At 40.5% G+C, this 22,321-nt stretch overlaps 1 protein-coding gene across 1 annotated transcript in view; it reads left to right on the forward strand.

Moving 5' to 3' along the window:
- Positions 1-22,321, forward strand: part of asic2 (acid-sensing (proton-gated) ion channel 2) — a 323,996-nt gene that overhangs the window by 434 nt on the left and 301,241 nt on the right. The window contains exon 2 of the mRNA XM_076752155.1: positions 623-1,227. Coding sequence (XP_076608270.1) covers positions 652-1,227 — 576 coding nt within the window. The 5' untranslated portion in view covers positions 623-651. The remainder of the gene's footprint in view (positions 1-622; positions 1,228-22,321) is intronic.

The following is a 22,321-nucleotide window of genomic DNA, read 5'->3' on the forward strand; positions in this document are numbered from 1 at the left end:
CACAGTTTTGATTGGCTTGCGGTTTAAGTGATTCTCACCTCTTGCTCCGGGTGTCACAGAGGACTTACCTCTGGGATTTTTGTCAATGAAATCGAGCCGGCACAGAGGGTGACAGAGGATGGAGTGGAGGGGGGGTGCGGGTGGGGGGCAGTGTGAGATTTTGGTAGGGGGTGTGTGTGTGTGTGTGTGTGTGTGTGTTGGGGAGTGTGATAGGAGCCACAGGCAGGCTGGCAGCCACAGTAACTCTCAGCTCAAGGGAGTCATTGAGAGTGGAGGTGGAGAGGAAAGGGATGCCCTGAGGGAGCATCTTTCTCCTCTGTCTCTTACTCTCTGTAGTAGTTATTTGGGTTGTGAAGATCTTTGCCTCCTTATGTATACTTCCTCTTCTTCGTCAGTTGTTGCTTGTCTTTGCTGTTTTTCTGTGTTTTTCATGTTTTCTATCAGATATGCTGCAGGTCTCTGTTCTCCTACTTTTGCCTCTTTGTCTTTTGTGCCTCGATTTTCCTCCTTCTTCCTTCTCTCTTTCTTTCTCTGGCTGCTCTCTTGCTTCATCAGTATGCTCAGTATGATTATGGGCTGTGAATCTAAGTCTTTTATTGACGTTCCCTCTCTGTCTGTTTAGGTGTGAGTGCACTGTGGGTCGGAGGGCTGATGATGGATCTAAAGGAGAGCTGTGGCAGTCAGGGGAGCCAAGAGAGCTCCAGCCTGCGCCCCACCTCCTGGCAGGCCTTTGCTCACACCAGCACGCTGCACGGCCTGCGCTTCATCTTCCCTTATGGTCAGCCCAGTGCACGCCGCTTGCTCTGGGCTGTGGCTTTGCTGGCCTGCCTGGGACTGTTAGCCCTGGAGAGTGCTGAGCGCCTAGCCTATTTCCTCTCCTACCCTCATGTGACCAGCGTGGATGCCGTCGTGTCAAGCAGCCTGGTCTTCCCTGCTGTGACCATTTGTAACCTCAATGCTTACCGCTTCAGCCGCCTCACTCGCAACGATCTGTACCACGCTGGAGAGCTGCTGGCCCTGCTTGATGTGCACCTGGCAATCCCCCAGCCCCACCTGGCCGAGCCTGATGTGCTGGCTTTTCTGCAGGAAAAAGCCAACTTCACCGCCTACAGGCCCAAGGCGTTCAGCATGAAGGAGTTCATCGAGAGGGTCGGCCACGACCTCAAAGAGATGATGCTCTACTGCCGCTACCAAGGCCAGGAGTGCAGCCACAGTGACTTCAAAACCGTGAGTCCACTCATGTCTTTTTTTTTTTAAATGTCAGCTCTGGTCTGGGATCAGTTGGAGTCAGAGCCTCCTCTGTAGCCTCCCAGCTCTCAGAGGACTCTGCTTGTGAGGTGTTCAGTTTGTGTGTTCTCAGTCTTGAGAGTTGCCAGAGATGGATGGATTTGGCAGTAAAATGATCTGATGTATGCTGGTAGTGGAGTTGCTCTTTCCCTCCCACGCTGCTGTGCTGGGAGTCTCTTGCTGAGTTTCTCTCCTTGGGACTTCAGCTGCACAAGTCGAGTCTGAAGCTTTATTCTGCAAACAAATTCTCTGCTGCTGCTTTGTTGTTGTCCTCAGCCTTCACGTAATATCATTGTGCTTACTGGCACATACATTACTGCAACAGGTCTACATCATTTTCGTCACTGAAAGCAAGTAATAGTTTTGTCTCGGGCCATAGTGAAAAGTAAATTCCCCCAAATCCCTCTGCCAGTTTCTTCATTTCTCCAGCCAAGGAGTTTTCTTTCTTTTTTACAACAAATGTGAACATTCAAAGGATGTTTGTGTCCCTCCTGGATTGTCTGATGAATCAGAAAAAGACAGCCAAAACGTGCCATTATTTGGATGGTTGCTGCTGTTAATTTGTCTCTAATCTGGTTTGCTGTTGAGTGTAGTGCCCTGTTGTTTTGCTTGTTTGGAGTCAATATTGTGCTTGTAAAACCTGACATAGACCAGAGCTAGATGGCGTTGGTCAAATGTCAAAATATGTGTTTTGTTGCACTGACTGAAATGCAGACTACTTAAGGCCTTTGTGTTTCAGCAGATATTTTTACTTTTTGGTAGATCAAAGCGAGCAAGTTTTGGCACAAGCAGGTTTTGACACAACAACATTATTCTGAACACCCACTTGTTGCATACTTAAACTCCCTCAGACTGATTGTTAATTAGGTCCACCAGTGAGTAGGTGACGAGCACACTGATTTCAGTATGTGGATGCTAGAAAAATGGAAGCTTTAATGGCACAGCCCAGTTTTTATGTTGAGAGAACTTGGGAATTAAAATCCTGTCTGTCTTTCTTCAATGACAAACCAGGTGTTAAAAGCCATTTTAGATGTTGTAGGATGTCTAGGAAAAGTGAAAGATTTTGTTGGTGGCATTTTAAAGATCCAGTGATTTGAAAGGTTTCCCTCACTTCTACAACTCATATATCCATAACATTTCTGCAGACTTTTTGGATGTATTTATTCTGCTGTTCTACTGTTAAAGACTGTTGGCAGACTCTTGGGTTGTTTAATTCATCACACGGAACTCCAGAGTCTGCATTAGTTTTGTTGGCGTTGCATTGTTATTGCCTGGTAATTCAGTTTAAGTGCAGATTTATTTTGAGAAGACTTCACAGCATTGCCTCATAATAATGATTTAACTATGAGTAGGGCTGGATTGTGATGGTATTTTATTGAATCCAGTAATCCATTGAATCCATGTCTAACTGAATCTAAATTGGTTCAGCTTTCAACATTTACAAGTAACAGAAGTTATAAATAATCTTTAAGTGAAAATCTACATATGGTTCATGACCTGTAGCTACAACCTGAAAATGAAATGAGCAACATTCACACCTTTTTTTTTCCATGAGGTGCTTCAGCTCAAATACTGGATGTCCTTATTCAGAACTGTCAAGTAGATAAGCTAAAACTATCAGTATGCTCAAGGTTGCACAGTGCAACATACATGTTGCACGTGCTTCAAAACAATTAATCTGTGCGATGAAATTACCACAGTAAATGTGATACAGCTTTTCAGTCCGTGTGTGTCAGATTCTTGTCTGGATGCTCATCTGGACGGAGGTCGTTTTCGTTTTAATTGATTGCACATTGCTGTTGTACTCGGTAATTATAGTCTAATGTGCGATTAAAAATCATGCCCCAAGCTTCACATTTTGCTAATTTCCATTGAAAGTCACACATCATGTACAAAAAATATATATCCAATGTATCAGCAGGGTTGTGCAGAGTTGCAGTGTAAGAGTTACACATTCTCATCAACAGATCGTACAGTTTCGTACAAGTGAAAATAAATGACTCAGGGATGCATGTTTTTACAAGAGAGAGGATCAATACCATTATGGACAAAGGAAAAAAGTTTGTCTGAAAATGTTTCTTGTTAAGGTTTGGATGGTGTATGCAGCATCAACATCCTTTGCCTGTATGTCATGAATCCACTACTTGTTTTTAGAGATAGTGAGAAGTTTTATACTTGTGCAGCTTTCATAGGGCCTTACATTCAAAAAACATCCAAATGAGTTCCATGTAGTGAAGTATACATATTTGAATTTTGGGGAAATAATAGCATGAAATCCTGTCATTTCAGAAGCTGCAACCAGGTTGACATTTTTCACTATTTTTGCTTGTTAACTGAGTGAAATGATTATCAAAATATGTAGTTGAGCATTATTTTTTCTGTTTGACTAAACAATTAAGGAACTTATTGTTTCATGTGTAGTGTCAGATCTCAATGAGCCCAGGTATTTTGCAGAAGGGGAGCTGGATCCCAAATAGAACCGGCTATATCAATGCATCCAAGCCTTAACCATAACTAAATATAATGTAGACTTAATGCGCCCTGTAACAGATTCATAACTCAGACAAGCTTTAAGTTTCTGCCAATAAGACTGCCAATGAATTCAGATTTCAACAACATAGCATTACATACAGTATGTCTTCTGGCACAGGGTCATGAAATGGGCAGCCTGCCTTTCTATTTAAAGCTTGGCCACAGATTGCATTTGATCCAGATTCCTGTTAATGAGATGTTCTTGTCATTTGTCGGGCTCAAAACTGACCTGCGATGCATGCACAACGCAAACAACACTGTGGAGCAGCCTCTCGGATCCGATCTGCTGTGGTGAGCTCTAAATTTTATAGAGTAAACTCTGTTGCCATTAACAGAGCACATCAGCAGCTTTATTGTGCCTCAGCTGTGTGTAATCTCAGACATTAAACTTTCTAGTTATGTGCCAGTTGCTGTTGGATTGATATCTTCATGTTTCATCTTGAGAGATACTCAATGCAGAGACGCTAATTGGAAAAACAACAATAGTAGCTCACATGCTGGCTGTAGTGATTTTCCATTCATGCCTTCAGATGGATGCTTCCCCTGAAGCTCTGATTCATTGCATGCATGGCAGTGAGCTGCAGCAAAGATAAAAGTGAGCAGTTTCCTGCTTGTGTACCAGGAGAACATGTGATTTTCCTAATTTCCTGCTGTTGAATCTTCAGGGAATTAATGCAAAGCTACCTTGGCCCTGTCACTACCTTACCATGCAGCCCATTGAGTTTCTATTTGACTCCCCTTAGTAACCATCTTGCATGCTGTGTGACACGCCTTTGACCTCAAGCTGGGTTCAAACATAATCATGTTGACAGAGAGGCTACTAGAAGGCACTGTCATCCTCTTTGCCCTCTGCCTGTTGCTGCTGCTGAGCTCCTCCTGACTTCTCCCCACTCCTCTCGTTCGATTCGCTCTGTCTCTTCTCTGTCTGTCACTGCAGCGACACACCTTCATATATCTGGCGCCTTCTGAAAGGAAAGGGAAAAAAACAGAAAGAAAAAAGAAAAACACATGTGGGAATGCACGCAGACGCATACACAAACACACCAAAATACATGAATACATGAGTGAGTATACACACACACACACACACACACACAGGGGGACAACATTACCATGACACTCCTGGGACCCGAGTCAGCGTTTGACGGACATGATGATGAATGACCGTGGGGAGGATTGTGGGGACACAGGAGTCAGTGTGATGTGACTGATGGAACTGGAGCAGAGCGCTGCATAAAAAGGAAACAGCATCAGTGTGCACATTTCCACCTATATGCATGTATTATGTGCCACCTGAGATAATTTTTAGCATTTTTCAGATGTGGAGACTGGTCATCCTTTTACTTAACATTCATATGTGAGCATGTCTGCAACCTAGCTGACATGATTCGTCCTAAATAAGCTCTTTGGTGTATTTGTTTTTTCAAGGATGCCAAGAAAAGAGGGCAGGTCTCAAGCCAAATGCAGCATCTTCCCCTACAAGCAGAGCTTGTGAACAATACAAAAGCCTGCTTCTCTCTGTTTAGAGATTCTTTCAATCCAGCCTCTCTGCAAGGATGCTGACTGGTCAGAGTACAGCTCTGTGCCAGTTAGGAAAGTGTGACTGTGGATCAGTGAGAAATCTTTACAAACACTTGTGCTGAAGGGAAAAATCTGTGACTTGAATCAGGTCATGTTGACACAATCATACTGCGTTACCATTTTACCAAATTCTCATGTTTGAATTATCGATCCCAAGCAAACTGTTGTTAAAAAGAATTATCTATGTTTAAGAAATTGGACTACAGAAATGCCAGTGATACGTTGTAGGTAGTTTAGAAGCAGTGACAACATTACATAGTTTATCCAACAAAGATAGGGTTTCTATTAAACCCTATATTTCATCTAAGAGAAGAAACCCAGCCCGACATTCACAATATCATGACATATCGATTAGGGATGGGCCATGATTTTTGAACATTTGAATAATAAAATTCTAAAAATGTGAATAGTTAATGTGACTATTGTCTTAAAAAATATGTTTTCCCCTGTTTTTGACCTGTGTGAGTGTGACATAGTTCATCAGGTGTTGTGGGAAGTAGACCTCTGTCGTGTGGTGAGAGTGAAGAGTACCTGCATGTTCTCACAGCCAGTACATGCTGCAGAGATTGAGTTATAGTAGACAGGGTGAAAGTGCACAAATAAATTTAGGTTGCAGGCTAGTAGTGGTAGTAGGCTGCGTGCTCACTGCTGCAGAGGAACTAAAGTTCCTGTTTACAAACAGCACCACAACATCTCCCTACCATCCTTCATCAGACCACTCCACTCTGCTCCACAATCACTTGCTTCACTTTGGCTAGTTACCCGTTTTGAGCCAGACAGAATTACTCAAAGGAAATGCACTCCCAACTTTGATAAGACAGTTAAAGCTAGCTGCCAGTGTGTGTGTGTGTGTGTGTGTGTGTGTGTGTGTGTGTGTGTGTGTGTGTGTGTGTGTGTGTGTGTGTGTGTGTGTGTGTGTGTGTGTTGGGGTGGAGGGTGTCAGAATGGTGAAATAGTTCCTAGTGAATATCGAATACCATTTTTGCTTGAAATGCCCATCCCAAATTAATGTTTTTATTAATGTTACTGAAATGTTATCTACCACAGTGTTCAATAGAGGGGATGAGCCCCTCGCCTGAAATAAAGACAAACTTTGCTAACATGGAAAATAAATAAACTTTGAAAGAGCAAAGGCTAAATATCACATGTTTAATGAGTGTGACGATCGTTTAGGTAGTCATCCATCATCATCTATTAACTAAATCGATTATGAGATGAGATGTCAGGGTCTGGGAGCCTTATCACTTCACTTCATGTGTCCTGCATACTTGAGTCAGTGGGCTTGCTTCTGTTTGTTTTGCTTTGTGCGATTACTACCATGATTAAATGCTGATTGATCACACTGACAAGCCACATCAGTGTCTGCCAGAGTGAATCAGCTCAGTGTGCCTGGCCTGCACTCGCTGCATGCTTCAGTTATGTACAGTATATATAAATACCTCGGGCACTGTGGGCCAGGGAGGACACTATCACACTCTCAGCCTTAATGTGAAACCTGATAGCAGCCAGACTCAGCTCTGTATCACACAGACACTAATTAGCCACTTGTCCATTCCTCTGACCAGAGCCTTGTTGGAACAGTACTGCAGATGTAATGGTTCTGGCTGTTTACAGCAACAACAATTAGCCATTACACACAACCTGTGGCCTTAGCACTTCAGTGGATGATTATTGCATGGCTAGATTCTCCTCGCTCTTGCCAGCAGAGCAGCACAAGACTACTGTCAGTCACCCATTGGGGAGAATTGTGTGCTTTCTAGTCTGTCCTCCCCCCTCCTCCTCTGGCCGCTCCATCTCACTAACTGCATTTTATCACTTTCAGATTTATTTCTCAACATTTGAAAGCCCAATGCATCATATTAGGTTTTAGTGGATGTACTGTATTAATCACTAATGTGGCATTACCGTGGTATTTTACATTCCCGGCAGGCATGATGTCTGAGTGTCTTAAAGGGCATGGAAAGCACCGCTGCATCCCACAAGCCCGCCTCTCTAAAACACCCCGGAGAGGCAGCGGCAACCTGTGCTATTTAACCAGCTTGGAAGAAAAACTGGAGTACAGCCACAGACAGACAGCTCAGTGTGGATAGTGCTTATGTGGTAGACACTGCAGCTGTCTGCAGTGGTGGATTATGGTTGGCTGATGATATAGTGTGTGTTGTGGTGAGGCTTAAAGGAGCAGTAATTTTCCCTGAAGGGTTCTCCTCACCCTCAGACGACTTATACAGATTTTGGGCTGTACTGGAAATGATCAGCTTGGTGATTAATGAAATTACTAATTTGTTTGACATGTTGAAACAGAGTAATTGATTTTGTCCATTTTAAAGTCCATTTTTCCAAGCTTTAATCATGAAAAGGTTACACAAATTAATTACCACCATAGAAGCATGGCATGGTCTTGCACACTGGACTCATGGTGAACCAAAAGTGTACACAATGTAGAAAAGCTTTTCTTTTGCCATGAACTGAGCTTCCAGGAAGTGGAGGGACTAAACAGCAAAACCATGAGCCAGTTAATGTGGATTTCCTCTTCTAAGCCGATGTGAATGTAGCAGTCAACAATGTGGCTTTTGTGACAGTGGGTCCTGCATTGTGTTAACTAAATTAGCTGGTTTTTGACCTATGAATTATTTTAAATGTGGCTGTAATGAAGTTGTGCAGTATATAAAATATACTAGAGGTCAAACGACAGTGGATTTTTAAAGGTCAATAACAATAGTTTGGGGCATGAAAAAGCCAGCGGCCGATTAATCAGCCAATACCAAACATATTTCATGCTTGATGTTCTTAACTTCTGTAGCAGCCTAGGTGGCTCTGAAGTGTGATTTGGTGTCTTACGTAATTGGAGTACCTTTGATTTATTTACAATGAGCCATTCTGTGTCTTAACTGGCCATGATTGCTTCTATTGTGCCTTCCTTTACGTTGTGAAATGCCTCTCTTACAATCCATTAATGTTTGCATATTCTGATCACGAGTTTTGCTCCCATTCCTGATTAGCTTTTGAATTTTTTTTAATACTAGTTGCAATAAGCTTACAGTTGTGTGTGTGTGTGTGTGTGTGTGTGTGTGTGTGTGTGTGTGTGTGTGTGTGTGTGCGTGTGTGCGTGTGTGCGTGTGCATTGCAGTTTAATCGGCCAAACTGATTAATTGGTTGACCTCTACTATATACAGTGAATACAGTGAGCCTTCATTTAAATATATTTCACAGCTAAATAGCTATAGTATGCACTGTAACACAGTAAGTCAGATAACACAATTGTCCTGTAGTATTTATGGAGACATGGAGAAAGTATTCTGTTGTAGCAGGATAAACTAAGCAACATGTAGACAGACTTCTTTTATTCCCAGCATGAACAAAATATTAAAGTTCAAATGCAGTTTCAACCAAGAGCAACACCTGACAGGTGTGGTTAACCTTGAAGTGCCGCAGAAATAGACATAAAACGACCCCTCTGCTGGAATGCATTACATTATTTTGTATACTTGCTTCCCTGCGCAGTTAACGAAGCACAGTGAGACTGAACAGTGGTTTGGAAATGAAGAGGGCTTTATGTAGTCAATACCAATCCATCAAAAATGCCTAGATCAGCCCATATCCCAATCTTGTAATTCACTCATATGTATGTTATCTTTCCTGGCCTAGTTAATCACCTCATGGTCTTTTAAGCAAGACATAAAATGAGAGGTTTGTGACAGAGACAGAGAGCTGTGTTAATGACTGAGGAGAGGAGAAGTCAGGACATGAAGTCATGCTTTGGGTCTGGATGTTGGCTTGCATTCACACCATCAAAGAAAGAAGAGGAAGCTGGAAGAGAGGAGACGTGTACGGCCCATTACCTCAGCAGCCTGTCTGGAGACCTACTTCATCACGACCACCAGAGATGGAGGAGATGGAATGAGTGTGTATTATTTCAGGAGTGTGTTTTAGTGTGCTGGAGGGTATGTTTATATTTTCATGTGTGTGTGGGTTTGTGTTGTAATATGCTGTCACATGCAGTCAATCTTGGTTTGGTCTCTCTCTCTCTCTCTTTCATTCAGTGTGTGTGTGTGTGTGTGTGTGTGTGTGTGTGTGTGTGTGTGTGTGTGTGTGTGCGTGTGCGCGCGCGCGCGTGCGTGTGCGTGCGTGTGCGTGCATGTGCGTGCGTGCGTGTGAGTGAGTGAGTGTGTGCTGCAGCTGCTTGATGTACTAGCTACCAGTTGATTTCAGCATATATTCACTAACAGCTATGGAATCAAAGGTCAACCGGCTAGTTAACTTGAATTGTCTTCATCTGTTTGGATGCTGCAGAGTGAAAATTATGAGCTATCTGCCCCAGTAGTTAGCTTCCAAGAAACATTATGCCTTGCATGATGATGGTAATGTTATGTTCTATTGGTCTGCTGAGGAAAGCCGGTTTTTGTTTACCTACCTGTGCAGACAGTAAAGTCAACCACACAGCAACATCCTGTGACATGATGAGAGTACAGTGAGTTGCTCTTATCTATATTCTTATTCTTATCTATAAGAATATTTACTTTCTTGACTTTTTATGAGACTAATAAATAAAGTAGCAAGCTCAGCTCCGGCACACATCTCTCACCTTTGTGAATATATTGGCAATTGCTGGTTGTTTCAAACTTATCGTCAACACAACTGTGCACTTCTTGCTCAACACTAAACAGCAGACTGACACAGTTAGCGATTAGCTGGTGAACATAGAGGAACACTTAGCAGCTTAGGTGCCAGATATTTCCTGCATAAGTTGATAGAGACCAAAAACAGAACTCAAAGAGAATGAATATTAGATTTATATTTGTTCAGAAACAGGACTTCAAATGAATGATGATGCTACTTTGTAACTGCTGAATGTGTAAGACAACTGTTTAACAAGTTTGCCATATCTGTTTCCCCTTTACTCAAAATTAACAAACTACAAAACTAACTGTGATGGAAGTAGAGAAGATTGATGGAAACGGAGGGCAGCTGCTCCGATGCTTGGTGCTCTGGTGTTGAATACAGTCAATTCCTCAAAACTACTTTTGAACCGAACACTAGCACAACTGACAGTGTTGTCAGCAGCTATACAGGAGAGATGCTCCATGGTGTTCTAGGATAACCAGGATACCTGCTTTTTGTGTGTTTTTTGACAGTGTGAAAAACTGATATTTTCACATCACAAAGTATGAACAAGGGCTTTAAAACATGAGTCCTACAGATGAAACATGAGGCTTGTGCAGCTGTTACAGGACTTAGGTGTGGGTCAGCTGCTCTGCAGGTGCACTGAACTGACTGTAACAGCGTGAAGGAGTGAATAACACATTTCTCAGAATTGTAGGTGAGGTGTATTGATGAAAAAACACCAGTAATAATGTTGAGTGTTTATAATAATGAAAGTATTTATAGATAATAAAAATCAATCGGCTTGTCTGCTGTATAAATCATAGCTACATAAATAATTCTATTGTAGTTTGCAGACAGCTCTGTGAATTTTACCAACATAGTGATCAAACATTAGACTTCATGCTGTCTCCAGTGATGCTTGGCCTCCTGCACTTGGTGTCTTGCTCTGTTTTTCTATTACCTTTCATGTCTCAGTCTTCTTTCCTTTTCCATAATTTACCACATAGCGTCTGACCTGAGTGTTAGATGCTCATACCTGGCTGACTACTGTTGAAAAATCACATGCCCTCCTTATTAAGGATGGCAGACTTGTTTAGACTCCCTTTTTGTCCACCTGTCTTCCTCTGTTTAATCTCTGTAAGCTGCCCAGGAGCTCGTTTGATCCCAGCGTTCAGACTCACTTGAGAGCTGTGTGCTCTGAGCCTCACAGCTCTGTTGGCTGTAGTAAAGATATTTAGCAGCTTTAATGGAAAGTGACCACTGCTTAGATGGATACCTGGATATGTTGAGTTGGAGTATCTTTTGTCATCTTCATGAGCAATTAGTGAAGTCATACTCTTGCATATACTTCTGCTGTAATCAAATATACAAGCTCACAAACCATTTTTTTAAATTAAGTCAATTAGTCAGATCTTATAGGCCACAAAATGTTAGGATGCTTTGCATTATTGAAACAGTTTAGAGATTACTTGTCTACAAGGCCTTCTCTCCAAAAATGCAGAGACTATTTGATGAGATGCTGTAATTTGCAATGTGGATGCATCATTTTCCACCTCACAATGCGACCTCTGTTGAAATACAAGGCTAGCACTTTAAATGTCAAAATATCCCTTCAGTAGCTCCACCTGCCAGTGCCGGCCCTCCCTCTCTCCAGGTACAACTGCTGCCGTCCTCCTGGAAAGGATCTCAAATCGGTGTCAGGACAATGTGCGCTCTTTTTGTCAAAATGACACTTGTGTGCAGGACAGCATGACTTGAAATCACAGACATTGGCCCCACGAGGCCAAAGTTGGATTGATTCTCTGTCTTGGCTATTTCTTTATTTGAGACTTTCTTTTCACTGTATGTTGGGCTGTGAAAATCATTGTAGAAGAATAACAAGCATAAGGCATAATAAATGCACTCTGATGTTATTGAACCCTGCAGTCAGCTGACTTGATCATGTACAGCCATCTTTGGCCATTTGGGTTGGTAGTTAATGTCAGCCAAAGATGCATGAGCAAATATAGATTAGGGCATCTTGCATACATAGCCTCCATCGATCCACTTCCAGTGCATTTTATTATGAGTATTGTTGCTTCCCAATCATCAAAACATAACTAAAATTTCACAAAGGAAGATGATTCTCCTGTGTAGTCTTTTTTAATTTATGATTTAAAGCTGCACTGTTAATTTTTTTTGCATGAACTTGGCCAATTATCACCCAGCTCTGCAGTTCCCCTCAATTCTACAAAGCATTTTAGGATCTTTTAGCTTTTTCGTTTTATCACTCACAAACTTACCACAAAGACCAGATATTTTCCCTCAGGAGACCAAAAACAGATAAAAGTATAGCCAGGTGGCTGTAAACACAAATGCAAACGAATGTTAATGCCGCTCTGTGTGTGATGGCGATTGAATTAGGCTACTGTTTCATAACATATTTGCTATAAAAACTGAAAAATGCCAAAGGAAGCATTTTTCATTTAACAGGCAACTTTAAATGTATTTAACACCCCATTATGGCTACTTGTCAAAACTTTTACTTTACACTACATATCCATGGCTTTTTGACAAGCCACAGAGAGGAAAAGTAAAGTTGTCACAGTCAAAAGTGTGCATGTGGGGGTGCAAATGTAACCAGCTGGTACATCTAATAAAGCCCAGATTTCAAACACATGTCTTGTGGCTGTGTTGCATTCTGGTGTGTCTGTCAGAAATTAGTATAAAATACTGTATCTGCTTTTCACTCTGCCTCTTACTCTCTGTGTTGTGAGAGACCGACCCCAAAACTTGATGTTTACTGCTCTTTTAAATATTAAAATTTTGTTCTGCTGAGACCGAGTAATGTCTCACTTCCAGCTGCCTTCACTGCTTTCCTCTTTGGTTTGGCAGCTGCACTGTGAAGGAAATAAAGCAAAGTCTGCATGAACAACATTATGGCTAATGTTTGTTTGTGTAATTAGAAACAGCTGAATGAATGGAGTTTGTGTTACTGTTATTCTGCTGTCTCCTCTGTCCTCTTCTCTCTGCTATATGCTCACAGACCTTACCTCCAGGTGAACAGTCTGCACCAGCTACATAAACCTTGTTACCATGGGGATACCAGAGATAAACAACACAGCAATACGAGGACACAAGTTGTTAGCACAAGCAGCACACAGCATGTCCTCATTTCCGCACTTAGAGGAGACATAGTTCGGGTGGTGGTGACACTGAATTTGAAGCATCTGCCTGTGAAATGCTCTTGTATTTCCTGAACATCAGGGCGATAAACACGAAAGCCTTCGATAACAGACTAATCTCAGATGTTGTTTCATACGCTGTGTTGCATAAATCAGAACTTCTGACCTTCCATGTAATAGGCTAGGGTGTGCTTGGAGCATCCTTTGAGAGCTCATTTGGATGAATATTTTACCCAGTCTATTCCTTTCTTAATAATCATAGTGATAATAATAATCTTTATTTATAGAGCAGTTTTCTAAACCCATGTTACAAAGTGCTTCACGCAAAACAGCAACTTCATAACAAGCTGATCATAAAAACAATTTCGGTAGAGCAGTAAACAGAAAAAACAAATAAAGTCAATAAAACAAATAAAACTGGGAAAAGGGCAGTCAGGAGAAAACAAGTCAAATCAGGAAAAACTCTCCAATAAAAGTATGTTTTAAGAAGAGAATCAATAGAGATCGCTGATTCTTCTGACCCGATTTCCTCTTACAACTATGCATCTTAACTACGAGACTTTTTTCAAATAAGGATTGTATATTTTACAGAAAACATTCAAATGAGTTGCATCAGTAAATCAGTAGCATAAAAATACCTGCCAGAACAGCCTTCGTTCTGCAAATGTTATCTTTTTACCTCTGTCTCTGTCTCTTCTCAGCATTCACACTCTGCTCTGCTTTGGCAGTTGCCGCCTCACTTTCCCTCCCCATTCATTATTCAAAGAGCGGTTTCTTGGATGTCCACGGATCTGGATCCAAACTCCATCCTGAGATACCACATGCGGCACCGTAGGGCTACTAGCACCATTAGTAACTGTCTCTATCATGTCATTCTACAACAACACTTCCTGTACCGCTGGTGGTGATACTGGCTGGTTTTCCTGACGTGATGAGTGCATCCTTGTGATGTGAATGTGCCAGCTCATTGTCAGCATTAGCTGTGATGCAGGAAGGTCAGTGGTCGTAGCGGCTTGACTTGGTATGAATATGCACTGACATCAAGCGAGCTGCAGAGGCAGTGTTTGATCTGGGATCTACATGGACGTTTACTCAGCGTGGGGACAACTGGCAGGTGGGCAGACGGGTGGGTGGCGATGGAGGAGTGGAGCAGGGTTAGATCACTTTGGATATGTGCGTTAATGTTACATCACGCTGGAAGCAGGCCGCTGACACTCAGAGTGGTGCCGTCTCACGCCTGGCTGACTGCATGATAAGGGCAGGATGAGTGGAGAATATGGCGAGGAGGTGAAAGTTTGTGTGGTTGCTTGTGTGACAAACGGAGAAAGACAGAGCTACAGTGTGTGAGTGTATGGACATTTAGATTGCAGTATAAGCACTGTGTGGTATACCACGAGGTGCGTTGCATAAGGAAGGTTGAAACTAACCGTTATTTTCATTATCAATTAGACTGTCAATTGCATTTCAAGTAATTAAGATAAGATTAATTAAACTAGTTATTAATATCACTATCATCATCATCATCATCATCATCATCATCATCATCTGTCAAACAAAAGCTGCACATCTTAACATTTAATAAGCTGAAACCAAACAATTGATTATCAAAATAGTTGCTCTGCTAATTTTCTGCTAATCACCTAATGAATTAATTGTCTGATGGTTTCAGCTTTATATTGTTTCACCTTTGTAATATCAGAAGAAGTGACTAAGAATCAGTATTGTTGTAGCATTTTTACATTCACATCTGACAACTTTTAGGCCACAAAAATAAATGTAGAAACATTTCAGTATTACTCCACTGGAATTGTATTCCTTAAAGTCTGGAGAGGGCTTTGAAACTAGTAAAATAAACAAAATCTGTACATACTTCTGTATTTGTTAAGTGCTGGCTGCAGTCCTGGCCACTGTGCGGTGTTTTGGCATCTGATAAGCTTTCAAACTCGGGGATGAGTTACTGAAACTGCACTTCCTGGACCGTATTTAATCTTCTCACTGGAACCTGTAGCAACACACCCACCCACACCATCACAGTCTCTTGTGGGTTTTTTTTCTAAATGCAGCATTGCTTTTGGCCGTAATGCTTGCTAAGAAAGTCTTTAGTTAATAATGATAGAATATGGAGAAAAGCAGAAATCCTCACATTGAAATATATTTATGGAAATACATGTTTTTCTACAAAGCAAAAAATTGCACATGAACCAGGAGTGATCCAATCAAAGAATAAGTAAGTGAAATTACAGATCTGACCATATATTTGAGGTCACTTGTCGCTGCATCAGAAGCAGTTTGCAGTAACTTGTTCCTCTTGGAAATATTTGCATTACTTGACTGACTCAAAGGACATACCTGCACACATTGCCCACATACAAACACAATTATTATAGCTTTCCTTGACAAGGATCACACAACTGTAAACAGTCCCACCTTGTGTTTGCTCGTGTCAGTTGTGAGCTTTCCTGTGTTAGTACAGTGGGTGTCAGCCATGTCCTCCCCTGTGTCTCATGGGTCATAAGCCTCAGTCAGTCTCAGTAAAGCTCATCAGGTCTAATGAGAAACTAATTTGCACCAATTCTCTGTCAAACCATCCGATGGCTCACCACAGAGGGCGTAGTGTATGGTAAGAAAGAGAGAAAAAAGAGTGCTGCTAATTTTTATGCTTTTATAGTGTATGGACACGAGTAAGTATAAGACATTATATTCTCTTTCTATTAATATTTTTCATCTTGAGTCTGCTTCTGACCATAAATCTTTGCAGATGCATGTTTGAGATGATTGGAAGTAATCTGTGGTCTGTACAGGGAAAACATATTTTATCTCAGCAGAGACAAGTTGAACATGGCCACAGAAATGAGCGCAACTAATGCAATGCAATATTTTACCCATTTGGCATGAAACGTCTTGGCAAGCCTTGGAAATCTTTTCTTGTTTGCAATTCTAATTTTTCCAACAACCACAGAAGACAAAGACATTTTGACTTTGAACACATGTTGATAGAATGACGTGAACTACAGTGACGTCATCTGTTTTCAACTACAATGTATATTTGAGAGCATATTTACATTATCGTTTAAATTTGGCTTCTACTGTATGTTTTATTCACCAGTTATTAGTTACTTTTTAAAAATCCAACTTGTTTAGTTGAATAGGTGATTACTTTTAGCAACCTGTATCAGCAACTAAATAATTACAGCACTAACTATGTTTTGTTAAGAAATAAACACACACCATTTCTGCTAATTAAAGCAGAGATCCAATACAACATTTTATTGGAGGTAATATATTCTTAATTAGCAAATGATCGTGCTGGCACTTCATTTGTGGCTGGAGAGCAAGGCTGCATGTGTTTGCGTGTGTTTTTGTATTTAGTAAACAACAAGTCAAGCAACTTTCACATTAACTTTAATGGTAATGTTTGATGTTATTTTTAAAGTGTCAGTTTAGAGACATTAGAAAAATTACCAGCGAAGTTTAGTGGAGATGTTGAAGTAGACTGAATATACATGAGCACAGCACATTTTTCATAGTTTGTTACTATTGTTTGTTTTGTTCTGCTGTTAGTTACACATGACTTACTGACATAGTCATCATTAAGGAATGTACAAGCTTAATGAGAATAACTGTTTATTCAGGAAAACCTACTTTAGGTTATATCTTAACTGCTTGAAATGAAAGGCAAACAGTAGGACATTTGTGCAGTTTTCACAGGCCTGATTGTTCATAGAACTGTGAAGTGACAAAACACAGAAGCAAAAAATGGATAATTTGGAAAACAGTTAACAAGGCCTCGCTGTCAAAAGAGCAGGGGATTATTTTCATAAAAAATCTCATTAAAAGTGAGAATTGATTCCTTCCCGTTGAGACTAAGGCTTTGAACATATTACTGGTTGTCATTTAGACTGACCATGAGGATTGTGAGAATAATAAAACTGGCTCTTGTGGACCTTCCGGCACTCATAATGTGCAATAAAATCCAAGTTCTCACTGTGTTTTCTATGAGCTGTATGCAGTTCTCTATTCTCTGAACTACCCGTGTTAATACTTCATATTTCAGAAAGTACACTCCGCACGTCAATTACACCTTGAGGCTACATTTACATGAGGTCTCTGATGTCTTCTCCAAACAAGACTCTCGGTGCATATGTAGCTAAAGCTCATTAAACTGCACTGCAGTGTCATAGGGTATTTACTCGTAAATCCAAAACAAGAGGAAAAGATAATTAAGCTACATGATGGACTGGCTTAGGCAACCTGCAGTGATTTCTACAGTGAGTCTCTGACTCGGTGCAGTACTGTTTAGTGGTTTGACCATCAGTCTCATTTGGCTCAAAGCTGTCTGAAAGCTGTCTGGTTCATTTCAGCAGGGCCTTGTAGGTGCACTGTCTGTTTTATTGTGCAGGACTGGTTGAGAATAATAAAATCTTAAGTTGTTTTGGAGCAGTTTTCCATCATCTGGACTTTTGAAAGTTGGCATGTCTGTCTCTGCAATTTCCAGTAGGCTCTGAAGAACGCTTACATAATGACAAATATCTAGATCAACAGCCTCATTTATGGTCCAAATGCTGACAACCAATTCCTCTTTGACAACTCTCTCGAGCATCTGTTGTCCAAATAAAATTGGAGGTGATCTCAGCAGTCATCAGTTCATCTCCAGACTTAACAGTACTAATAGCAACCTCCTCCACTACTATTCAAACTGATTAGTAACATCCCCAGTAGGGATTAATATTTTTCCCAAAAATGAGAAATACAGTAAAACGTCACTCTACTCAAGTAATTTAGTGGGTCTAAGATGTTTGAAATGAGATTAACAGATTAATTGAGTTTTACATTAGGATACCTGCAACAGCTACATCTGTACCATCTGGCACTGCACACAGGCAAAACATTTTTGGCAAGAAATCACTGATTATCTTTTCTTTATCTTAATATCCTTGTCACTTACAGACACATTCACTATCAGCCTGAATAAGACGTCTAAGCATTTACACTTCATGGCTCTAACAGCTGCCAAGAAATCTTCCTGCAAGCGTCATATTAACTGCTGCTCGTATTTTATCTTATCTGCAGGATCACCATCAGAGTTACTATTAAACAAACTCAGGCTCAGTTCCTCTTTCTTCTGACAATATCAGTTCATTTCAGTATGGAGAGATCAGTTGGTATAGAGGTGGTGCAACGTAATGTGTAACCAAGACTTTGGATCCCTTCATAGTGGAGACACTGGTGGTGAAATTGAGGCATAGATGAAGATTTGAAACTCTCACTCTCACTTTGTGCTGATTGGGAGGTCTTGAGTTGCACAACCCGAGGTCTGAACAACAGAATGACAGGATCATTGTAATATTTAAGGCAGACAGATGATTGGCTGGATTTGCGACATAGAATTATGAATGAAAAGATTGTTGACAATGTGAGAAAGCGGAAGTGATGTAATTTCTGTTTTGTAATTAGACTCAGAAATAGCAGAAATTCATCAGTATAGGAATGAAGTCATGAGTGAAAATATCTTTCTTCTTGACCTTTGGCAAAAGCCTGATTTAAGTGTTGTAATGTTCTTCCTATCACTCAAATCCTTTTTCCTTTCCCTGTCTGTTATATGTTGCATTTTGTTTTGGATGCAAATCTTTTGTCTGTCATTTAATGTTTTGTTGTTATGCCCTATTACAAAACAAATAATCCACAGCAGTGCATTAATCAGCTGAAAATTGGCTTTTCATTCTCTTGAACAAAATGACAAATGGGTGCAGAATTTGATGGATGATGATTGCAACTTAATTGCAGAGGATAACGCAATCAACATTTCATTTCATTTAAAAGTAAACTTTTTTTGTGTGTTTGTGTCCTCTCTGGCTGTCACAGGATGTCTGTGTTGCTCTCTTCTTCTTTGCTTCTTTCTCACCTGTAATATGTACATATTGATTTTCCTGTGCCCCCTCTTCGTATTTTCACTCTATTAAAACCATGACAGAACCTGCAGTTTATGGGCCTTTTCACTGACCTGGTGTAAAAAGCCCACCATTCAGATGGCCTTTATATTAACTGTGCGTTGGTGCTCTGAATGAATAGCAGGTTCTCTACGTTGGAGGTGATAAATACTTGAGCTGCTGACTCAGCTCTCTTGCTGTCTCCCTACAAGGTCACTAGTGAAGGACTTTTCTTGTCATACTGAGACACAGACTGATGTTTCACTATCCTTTCATTTTGTATTTGCTGGTCTATCCCACCATGTAACTGGTCATACGTCTGTTTTTTATCATTTTGATTCAAATAACCAAACAAACAGTAATATTGTCTGAAACAGACATTAAAATAAGCAGCCATCCCAGCAGCGGTACCTATGCTCATGATTTTAGTCAATAAATAATCTCTGATTTGTTACCATATGAGGCCTTTAGGGGATAAAGTGACAGTGTTGAAGCATTCAAAATGTGCACTGTTAGATTGTTTCATGTCCATTTCTGCAGCGTTTTCAATTATTTTTTTGCTTGGCATGTGTGTATCTCACCTTTGATTTTATAAACTGACTTGCATACCAGCATCCTTCACTGTCATGACAGATCTAAAATATATGTTGGTCTAAGTAAAAAACACACACCTGCTGACATAAGAGAAAAATATATTTGTTGCACCAGGACATGCAAAAAATGTAGAAGAAATTGTCTGTCTCTAAATGTCGCATGTCATTCCACATTCTGATTCATATTCTGTTTTAACAATGTGAAACGAGGCAGAAGAAGAACAATCCTCTTGACTAGACCATTTTTTCAGACAGAATAAATGTAAAACAATGACAATAGATTCCAGGCATATGCAGATCTGAATGCTGAAAATACTATGCAATACTAAAAACTTCAAATAGTAAAAAAAAGTAGAAAGTGGAAAAAAAACCCAATAAACTGATAACCAGTGCGAGTCAAATGCTTTCAGATATTTTTTTGTCTTTGCCAAGATGTATACATAAAAAAACTCAAACATGGCATTTCCCCATTTTTTAATTGCTGTGCTTACTCCAGAAATCTGGTGACTAGGCCCAGCTGTTACTGCTCTGATGTTTTTGCACTGCACCTCCCATAAATTAACTGTCAGTCATGCTGTGTGGGCAGTTGTGTGATTTTCCTTGCATTATCTGTTGATTAGGTTTGGGTGTATGTGGGTGGCATTTTTTTTCTTGTTCTGATTAGCCATGGTGGCTGTCACAGCTCTTTTTGGCTCCACAGTATTTGTAGTTCTTTGTGAAATGTAAATGTAAAACACATAATTTTTTTTAAATTTTTTATAATCAGTCTTTTGATTGCTTTGTCTACATTGCTGAACACACACACTCAGACACACACTGTAAAATATGGCTTCACCCAATTATTATTTTCATTGTCAGTTACTCTGTCATGAGCTCAAGGCGATGTTTTTGTGATTTTACTTGAAAATTGATACTTTTTCAAAGAATAAGATAGTTGACTACATCCTCATTCACCACACGTAAAAGGGTGCTATTTTCGGCAAAAGGTTTGGATAAAAGACCAAAAGCAAAGTGAAAGAGGACATCCCTGGCAAAAATTGGACTCTCCATAGCCACCATGGCTGAAGAATATTATGCATTCACAAAACCAATTTTTCCCAAAATATTTTTAAAAAAATAATTCACTGCATGTAAAATTAGACCACATGGTGTGACAGTATTGTTAGAAATATCTAGAAAACATAAGATATGCCAAACATGGTGTGTTTACAGCAGTAAATGTCAGCTCTAGATTGAATAACTACTCTTATTCTGCCCCTATCTCCACTTTTCTCCACTGTACTCACCTCTCTCTGTTGGCCCTTCCTGTACTTTTTCTTGTCATCCTGCCTCAATTTACTGATGTTTTTAAACCCTCATAGCATAGTTCTTTATCCTTTTTTTTTTTTTTTTTTTTTTGGACAAACTATCTCCTATTCTTTTACATGTGTGCTCTTCACTGAACCTCCACCTGCTAGCCCTAAAGCTGTGGTAGCAGCTCTCACAGAGGCTTGAGGTCAGGGGTTGCTGGAGTCAGGTAGCAGCACAGGTAGTCATATCTTGCAGCCTCAGGGTTTAGAGCATTGATAAAGCTGGAGTGGGTATTAGCTTCCCACTGCTTTACATTTACACCATTGTACTAACAACTTTCTGCCTCCAGACATGGGCTCTTCTTTGCTCCTTGGCTGCACCACAGTCATTCTGAGCCATTAATACTCTTACCATAATCAAATCTATTCACTAACAGAGGGCCCCAAACCCTGCACTGTGTGCATAAATATAAATGAATATTTGATACCACTACAAATACAGAGCTGCAGGCCAACTGAGGGAAAAAAATAGTTTTCAGTTCTGTGTTAGTACAGCACAGGAAATGTACATGTGACTGTGCATATCTAGCCATGTGGGTCACTGGTATTGCTCAGTTTCATTGGAACTGCATTATCTCCTTAATAAGCATAGATCCAGCATCCATCCATTCGCTATAACTGCTTATGTCCGTCATCCATCCATTAGCTACACCCACTTATATCCAGCCATCCATGCATTAGCAATACCTGCTAATATCTATCCATCCATCCAGTAGCTATACGCACCCAGCATCCAGCCATCCATCGATTAGCTGTACCTGCTAATATCCAGCCATACATCCATCCATTAGCTATACCTGCTTATATCCAACCATCCGTCCATGAACTATACTTCTTTATTTCCGTCCATCCATTGGCTGTACCCATTTATATCAAGCCATCCATCCATCCATTGGCTGTACTCTTCTTTACAAGGTTGCGGGGGACTGGAGCTAATCCGACCTGACATATGATGAACTTTTCACTTAAAGGAGAGAGGAGTCTTATCTGTAACGATACGAGTAAAATCTTCTGTCACAGTTTATGTGATTCTGTATATTGATTTCTTGATGTGCGATGTTTGCTTGTTTGCATTGAAAGTTAATGCTATTTCATAAGGTTTTAATTGGCTGACACGGTCTGTATTTCAGGCCAAGCTAGCCTCTCAATAACTTTTGGCAGCCTTGCAGATGATCCATTATTTGGCTAACCCATTAACTTGAATAGTTGACAAAAGAAGGTAAATTATCACAAAAATCCTGCAGATTCAATATTGCTAGAAACCAGTCATGCTCATTGATATGCAA

Source organism: Chaetodon auriga, chromosome 16 (genome assembly GCF_051107435.1).
Source record: "Chaetodon auriga isolate fChaAug3 chromosome 16, fChaAug3.hap1, whole genome shotgun sequence".
Classification (NCBI taxonomy): domain Eukaryota; kingdom Metazoa; phylum Chordata; class Actinopteri; order Chaetodontiformes; family Chaetodontidae; genus Chaetodon; species Chaetodon auriga.